Source organism: Penaeus chinensis, chromosome 34, assembly GCF_019202785.1.
Source record: "Penaeus chinensis breed Huanghai No. 1 chromosome 34, ASM1920278v2, whole genome shotgun sequence".
Lineage (NCBI taxonomy): Eukaryota > Metazoa > Arthropoda > Malacostraca > Decapoda > Penaeidae > Penaeus > Penaeus chinensis.
The window spans coordinates 31191921-31201099 of NC_061852.1; the positions used below are offsets into that span (position 1 = coordinate 31191921).

Consider the following 9179-nt stretch of genomic DNA (forward strand, 5'->3'; position numbering starts at 1 on the left):
TTATATATATATATATATATATATATATATATATATATATATATATATATTTATATATATATATGAAAAACATATATTAAATAGTATATTTATATCATATATATTTTACATTATGTATATTTTATACATGTATATATTATTTATATTCTATATATAATACATATACATTATATATATATATATATATATATATATATATATATATATATATATATATATATATATATATAATTATCATGTATACATTCTATATGCATATATATGTATATTATTATACATATATTTTGTATATTATATATATCATATATTTATATTATATATATATATATATATATATATATATATATATATATATATATAGATATATATGATACATACATTCTTTATGTATATATTGTATATATATATATTTACATTTATATATATATATATATATATATATATATATATATTATATAGATTGTACGTAGATCATATATAGATACATATTGTATATATTATGTTATATATTATGTTACATATTATATTTAAATATATTTATATATATACATATATAGTATATATGAATATATTTGATATAATATATATAATATATATTTCATATCATATATATTGTATTGTATGTATAATTATTTATAATAGATATATAATACATTTTATAATATATTTGTATTATATATACGCCATATGTATATCTATTATGTACATTATATCATATATTTATATCTATATGTATATTATATATAACATATATTTTATATATTATATATACAATGTATATAATATATGTCGTTATATATATTATATATACATATATTATATATGTGTTATATATATATATATATATATTTATTTAGAAGAAAAAACAAAAGAAAACAGAAAATAAATTGTTGAACTGTGGGACGCAAGCCTTTTTTCATGCATACAATGATAATCTAAATTTTTTTGGTTAAATCTTTTTTTTTTTTTTCTGACTTAGACACAATAGAAAAACCTTAATTCATGATTGAGGAAAAATAAAACATTTTGATTTAAACATGTTTTGTGAGTTCCCTAATGATCTGTTCAAATTAATGCAGAAATATTTGTCAGCTGTTGCTCAAACAGTAGTTTTATTTTATTGGTAGATTGTGCTACCAAATAGTAATAGGCCTTGGAGACAGAAATGGTTTGTGCTACTGACAGCAATGAAAGTAGCTCAGCTCTGTGTAAAGCGATTGTTGTGGCTATTGTCGCTCGCAGACAACAGACTGTCAAAGCATTTGACCAACTTAGAGTTTGTAGACTGTAGTGATGATTAACGTTAAATATGGGAACCATTCTATAACTATCCTTGCTGTAATATGTAAGGTGAAGGTTTACTTGTCTTTGTCTGAGTGCCAACTACTCCGGAAGCCATGCAGATCATAATCCCTTCCCATCATTCCTAGGCTTGCGTCGTGTTCGAGGCCAGGTTCAAGATGGTGGACAACTTGTTGCGATAATCATGTTTACTTTACTCCTTTTCAGACTTGAAGGAAGATTGACCCCTTCCATTCAGTTTTACTTTATTAGTATTTTTTCAGTGTTGTCTAGTGTAAAGACTCTTATGTAAAGGACTTGAACTTACCCATTTTCTTTCCAGATCCATGAAGCCCGCGCATGTATTTTCCTTCCAAACCCAAAGGGTGTGGACCAAGAAGGGGAAGATTTCAGAAACATCTGCTTGGCTTCGCATGCCTCGTGTTCCACTATTTCTCCAGTTCATCTGGAATTACTGCAGTGCAAGAGCAAGGTCGCTTTCACATACCAGTTGGTACCTTTGATACTAAGGTCATTTGATAATTCTCATTTACATGAATATTTTAGATTCATATGTTGAATATATATTTTATAGAAACTCTTTGATGAGCTTGTCCAGTCAAGACCAGACCGCAATCTGAGTGTCTTCTGCTATGCAGAGTTTAAACTTAGACTGATGGGCTTTAAACTTAGACTGATGACATTGCATGAGGCTGTTGAGTAAGTATTATTTAGGAATGATAATTTTGTATCTATATAATGGACAATGGCATCAGAAAAATAAGACATGTATATTTCATTTTCCCTTAACTCTCAACAGATTATGCTACAAGAAGTTGGGGCTCATCCTTTTAAAATCATTAGAGCAATGCATATTTTGTCATCCCAGAAAATACTGTGGGATATTTTTGCACTCGGGAAATTGAGATTCTTCAAAGGTGAGTACTTCTCTCTCTCCTTTTCTTTCTCACTCTCTCCTCTCTCTTTTTATTTTTTTATTGTTTTGCTTCTTATTATACTTTGTTAACAAGATTATGATGTGGATGAATTTGGGTATATTATTACATTATTTCTTGTTAAATCCTATAAGCTATCTTAGAGCCTAACCAGACTTGTTTCCTTTCATTTCACTTGATTCATTCTGTTGGACTGGTGTATATGAGACACTTTTATTTTATGCCCATCTCTATTTTACATTATACTCGCTTCCATGCACTACCACACACTAAAACATTGGTACAATCTAGCAACATTCCACATAATTGGCAAACTGTTATTTGTGTGTTTGTTTATAAAGTCATATCTTGATGCCTCTCCTAAAATCAAACATTACACAGGTACAACATTACAGTAGGGTTGGTATTTGTGGCCGTGAAAAATGTGCTTCATTATATACACATTTTATGCTATGCAGTATGTGAAGTAGGATATGTTACCACCATATTACTGAGTACCATACACAATTGATGGGATAGGCTGACAAATGGATGTTGGCAAATGTTTACATCCTAGGTGTTTTAAAAGCAGTATTTAAAAGTTTACTTGGATGCATTTTTGTCATTTACAAGTAGGTGTATGGCTGTATGAAAATATTGTGGTCTCCTATACTAGTTTAAATTGTTATTAACAGACACTGAGCTAATGAAGGAACAGGAATGGAAAGGTAAAGAGAGGGTAATTGAGTTAATAATTGAATGTGTTACGCGTCAAAAGGTGTGTATGGTATTGAAAAAGGGTAAATAGGCTGAGTAAATGGGGTAAGGCAGAAATTAGCCAAAGAGAAAAGGGGCTGTTAAGGAGGGGCTGTTATATTTATATATATATATATATATATATATATATTATATATATGTGTGTGTGTGTGTGTTTGTGTGTGTGTGTGTGTGTGTGTGTGTGTGTGTGTGTGTGTGTGTGTGTGTGTGTGTGTGTGTGTGTGTGTGTGTGTGTGTGTGTGTGTGTGTGTGTGTGAGTGTGTGTGTGTTTGTGTTTATGTGTGTGTGTCCGCATATATATATATATATATATATATATATATATATATATATATATATATACTGTATACATGTATACAGGTATATGTTTACTTATTTATTTATTCATTTATTTATGCATGTATATATATATATATATATATATATATATATATATATATATATATATATAAAGTCTTGTTATAAGAGTGTTCATTTCGAGGTTTCTTCTGCCTTTCAGACCTCGGGACGCCACTGCTAGGTTTCCGTTACTCAATTTGTTACATTTTGTTATAATTGAAATATATTATCAACTGAAATATAGGTACATATGTTTGAATTTCTATGGCATGGCATTTGTTGCCTATTTCGTAAGCCAAAATAAAAAAAAAAAAGCTTCTCCTGAAGTTCAGTTTCGAGGAGTTTGAGTAGTCACATTGGTCTCCACTTCTTAAATACTAACCAGTCTTCTAAGCAAGACTTACTTGTTTAGTAATCTTCATGGACACTTGGTTCTTAAACAGCCTCCTTCTCTATATACATTTCGCACTAGAAGATGGAGATAGAGGGAGAGGGAAAGAGTATGAGTGAGAGAGCAGGCAGTGATCGAGAAGCAGGGTGGATGGACCAGATACTAAATACAATTGCTTCTTTTTTAAAAAGGGAAAAATTGTTTCCAATACGTTTCAAATGGTATTCAAACTTGTCTTATCCCAAACATATTCAACTCGTCTTATCCAAAATGTACACATTAAAAGGAGGGAATCAGTGACGGAATCGGTAGTAAGATGTGTCCAGGATATAGAAAGTTACTGATGAAATGAAATTTGGTATCATATTTTTTACATGAATATGCTTAATAAATAGGCCCTCTTCACTCATTGGTTTCATACGCCATAATGTGTTTATTGAGTTGTTTCCAGCGGGCCGCCTAATGTCTAAGCGAGACACATACTAAATCGCTTTTAAACTATCCATCTAAACCTTTTTAAGTAATGAAAACTAATGAAATAAAAATGCGAATGTTCCTTTTGATTTATGCTTATAGAGTAAAATAAACAGATCTTATATTAATGAGTGAAAATGCAAAAATTATTATGAGGTCCGCTTCAAAGTCACATACAAAATTTTCGGTGTCGTTGGACACCGTGAAAGATCGTTCAAACTCGTTTAATTGGATAAAGCAAATCAAACTTGCTTGTTAAAGCAAAATTAATGTTAAAAAGGTAAAGACAAAGAGAGCTGTAGTAACACAACATTTTAGTTAGTTCATGTAATTTTTATAAAAACACAGTTTTAGTGTGTAAAATGAAGTTAAAAGACGTTCCAAAACGCGAAGAAAAATACCACCAAATCGCACTTCGATAGTTTTCTTTCATGTTTTAAGATTTTCTAATGGAAATTAGATATAACTTTATATGTAACCTACGGAAAATATGAATACAAATATATGTTGTTCATTGAAACAATTGCTTTCTGATATACAAATTAAGTCAACAGTTGAATTACATGTTTGGTTGTAAATAATTCATCAAAAGCATTATATTTTACTGAAATTCTAATTGCTTACATTCGTGCATGAGCCTTGTTAAAGCAGCAACAAATAAATCGTCATGTGCCCTGGAGTCCAGGGCCTGTGTGTGTGTGTGTGTGTGTGTGTGTGTGTGTGTGTGTGTGTGTGTGTGTGTGTGTGTGTGTGTGTGTGTGTGTGTGTGTGTGTGTGTGTGTGTGTGTGTGTGCATACACACATTTTTCCCCATTTTGCTTTTTTTTTTTTTGGGGGGGGGGGGTGATGCTTCTCCCCTAGATCACAAGGGTAATCAAATTTAACAAAATTCTTTTTATGGTTATTTTAAAAAAATGAAAAAAGAAACAACTTTCCAATACTCTTTCATAATCCTTTATGAGTCTAGAAACAAATGAACTCATTATCATGCATAGTTCTCTTTTCATGTTATAATATGCATACTTGGATCCGTTGTCGCCCAGGAGCTCCTTTTTCACGAGGGGTAGGCTACACGAGCTCGCAGCACTGGAGTTCCTTTACCCTTCTGTTAACGGGCCAAAACCCACTCGTCTCGCGCGAAACCTGCGTGGCGACGTAGTTCCCCAGATGCGTGCAGGTCACCCAGTCTGACCAGCTGCTTGTGTCCTCGCTGGGGATGCTAGGCAGTGCCCCGGTGTTGTATGGAACCACAACACAGTTGCTGCTGACTGTTTTACTGGTAACTTTCACACACGCTCCCGTCATAAATTTACTTTCGGTGTTGCTGAGGCCGGCGATGGCTTCGTTGGCAGGGCACGCCGACGAAGACTCACTCTCGTGCCCCGCGCTCACCGTACTGGCGACGCTGGCGTCTGTCGTGAGCGAGGACGCAAAGGTCGAGCAAACGATGTGACTAACGTACCGGCGGTCGTTGTCGAGGCCGAGCGCGACGATGGCAGTAGAACCCTGGTGTGGGCACACGGGACCAGTGTTCATCTCCCTCACCACCTGCAGCTTAGGAGCGGGCACTAACTGCACTAGAAGGCAACAGGACACCAACTTGAAGGTGCCCCACTCTACGTAGATGTTGTTGATTGCGTGGTCAGTGGGGCATACGGCCCAATAGTCCCAGGAGCCGACCGTGTCCTCCGCCGGCCGGGAGTCGGCGCTCACGTCGACGGAGACACAGGAATCGACGTCGAGGCCCCAGCCTGCTTCGACGCCCACGCAAAGCAGCTCGGGAGGCTTCCACGATGGGTCCCGAAACCCGGTCGGAATTCTGCTTGACGAACATGTCAGCCCAGACCTCGAAGTCCAGTCCACCGCAACCATGCCGGGGTCTACCTCCAAGCAGATAATGTGGTCTACCGCATATTTGTCGCCCTCGAAGGCTATGCCTTGAAGTACACTTCCCGAGGGACACTGTGTCCAGTCGCTGGAAGTCACCGATACTGTGTCAGAAACGTTGGCAACTGCAGCTATGGTCGTGGCAGAAGGAACAGCAGTGGTCGTGTTAGAAGGAGCAGCAGTGGTCGTGGTAGAAGGAACAGCGGTGGTCGTGGTAGAAGGAGCAGCAGTGTTCGTGGTAGAAGGAACAGCGGTGGTCGTGGCAGAAGGAACAAAGGTGGTCGTGGTAGAAGGAACAGCAGAGGTCGTAGCAGAAGGAACAAAGGTGGTCGTGGTAGAAGGAGCAGCAGTGGTCGTGGCAGAAGGAACAGCGGTGGTCGTGGCAGAAGGAACAGCGGTGTTCGTGGCAGAAGGAACAACAGTGGTCGTGGCAGAAGGAACAAAGGTGGTCGTGGCAGAAGGAACAGCGGTGGTCGTGGCAGAAGGAACAGCGGTGGTCGTGGCAGAAGGAACAAAGGTGGTCGTGGCAGAAGGAACAGCGGTGGTCGTGGCAGAAGGAACAAAGGTGGTCGTGGCAGAAGGAACAAAGGTGGTCGTGGCAGAAGGAACAAAGGTGGTCGTGGCAGAAGGAACAAAGGTGGTCGTGGCAGAAGGAACAAAGGTGGTCGTGGTAGAAGGAACAGCGGTGGTCGTGGCAGAAGGAACAAAGGTGGTCGTGGCAGAAGGAACAAAGGTGGTCGTGGCAGAAGGAACAAAGGTGGTCGTGGCAGAAGGAACAAAGGTGGTCGTGGTAGAAGAAGCAGCAGTAGTCGTGGTAGAAGGAGCAACAGTGGTCGTGGCAGAAGGAACAAAGGTGGTCGTGGCAGAAGGAACAAAGGTGGTCGTGGCAGAAGGAACAAAGGTGGTCGTGGCAGAAGGAACAGCGGTGGTCGTGGCAGAAGAAACAGCGGTGGTCGTGGCAGAAGGAACAAAGGTGGTCGTAGCAGAAGGAACAAAGGTGGTCGTGGTAGAAGGAACAGCGGTGGTCGTGGCAGAAGGAACAGCGGTGGTCGTGGCAGAAGGAACAAAGGTGGTCGTGGCAGAAGGAACAAAGGTGGTCGTGGCAGAAGGAACAAAGGTGGTCGTGGTAGAAGGAACAGCGGTGGTCGTGGCAGAAGGAACAAAGGTGGTCGTGGCAGAAGGAACAAAGGTGGTCGTGGCAGAAGGAACAAAGGTGGTCGTGGCAGAAGGAACAAGAGCTTTTGTGTTAGAAGAAGCAATAGTTTTGACAGAAGTCGCAGTTGTGATTATGGGAGAAGTCACTGCATTTCCCGGAGTGGTTATAAGAGCAACAGTTGTAGCAGACCAAATAGTTGTTGTAGAAGAAGGAGCAGCAGTTGTTGCAGCAAATACGGTTGTAGAAGAGTCAATCAACGTCTCATATGAAGGGGTAGAAGCAGACAATGGCTCCCCAGTAGTTGTTGGTAGAGTAACTGTAAATTAAGGGTAACTTTAACAAATTTATTTCAGTTCATTGTTGGTGGGTAATTTACAGAACTAGGTTAGAGGAAATCTTGTGGAGAAATCTTTCTAGAAAGGCCATTTACTACAGTTAACTTGGCTACATATAAAGATCAAATATTGTTAAGTAAAATTCGTTCAGAATGGCTTTGAGGGGAGTATTGAAAGTTCGACTACTACTGCTTGCCTTTTTATTCCCATCTATTGTAGACCTCAGTCAGATCTTGGATTTTAAAGAAATCGATCCATATTATTTTTCGAGAAACGAAAATTACAAAGAAAAATAAAACCAGAATTATAGGTTCAAACTAGATTCTCGGTTAAGCTGCCTTAGACCGTAATTTTTACCTCTTATCGTCCACCAAACCCATGCGGAGAAACTGACACGGACGGTTCCTTTCATGGGTTCTCCCATCAATATGTGCTTAGTCCCAGCTTCTTTGGTAAAAAGAAATAGTCTGAGGCAACTTATGGCAAGTAATCTTACGGAACAAGATATTTGTGTGTCAATGTATAAAGCAGTACGTGTTTACTCATTTTCAATATATTTCCATCAGTTTGCAATAGTCAGGTGTAATAGGATTTTTTCATTGCATTGACAGCCTTTGCCGCAAAGGTGGTATCTATGGTTATCTATCATCTTGGGGCTGTGTAGGCAGGGGTCCCGTCGCGCCTGTCTGTTGTGACTGCGATATTTTGTGAGTGTATTTGCGTGGATGTAAGATTTTATATATGTGTAAATGTAAACCCACAGACTGAAACTGACGGCCGTATTATAAAAATGCTAACGCTAGTCCTCGGAGAAGGGTAGCCCCACACTTGCAAACAGTATTATTAAACAACTCGGGCAGTCTCCTTCCTTGGGGACTTCTCGGGGACTGTTGGTACGCCTGATGCATTACGCGCGCCGCAGTTGGTACGTCTAATGCTGGCTTAATTACGATTTACAACCAGAGTCATTTACAACCGTCATGTTCGCTCTCAAAACCTTTGATCGTACGGGAAAGTTCAGGGGTACCAGCATGATTAAATACTATATTTCGTTATTATTATCATTATTATCATTATTATTATTATTATTATTATTATTATTAGTAGTAGTAGTAGTAGTAGTAGTAGTAGTAGTAAATCAGCCAGAATTCCATACTTTCTATCCTCAAACTCGTGACAACTCATTGGAAATTTAATTGATCTAACTTTAATATAATTGAACGATGATGATGTTATTCTTCGTAAAGGCTGGATAGATGTAGAAATTTCACAGCAGGCTTTAAAATCTCCCCAAAACACACACATATATAGAGAGAAAAATGTGAATTTATATGTATCTATTGTATAAATCTGAATGTGTGTATTTATATACATAGGCCTACATGTATGAAGGCATGCACATCCAATTTCTCAATTTAAACTTCATGTTAATGCACTCTGGACGTACATACACTCATATACGAATATCGATATATATTAAGAGCAAAATAAAACATTAGTCTTTAGAAATTTATATATTTTGTTTACGTCATATAGTAAAATAAGAGCCATATAATATAAATTGAATAGCATTTGAAAATTATTATGATATATAATTCTTACAT

The 9179-nt window shown here is 37.4% G+C and overlaps 1 protein-coding gene across 1 annotated transcript; it reads right to left on the reverse strand.

Annotated features, from left to right (window-relative positions):
- Nucleotides 1-5146: 5146 nt before the first annotated feature.
- LOC125043713 (mucin-5AC-like) lies at nt 5147-8557 on the reverse strand. The gene is made up of 2 exons (XM_047639951.1): nt 8533-8557; nt 5147-7556 (listed from the first exon to the last, which is right to left on the reverse strand). Exons 1-2 carry the CDS (start codon nt 8555-8557, stop codon nt 5266-5268), a joined length of 2316 nt encoding a protein of 771 aa, XP_047495907.1. The 3' UTR covers nt 5147-5265.
- Between the last annotated feature and the right edge of the window lie 622 nt (nt 8558-9179).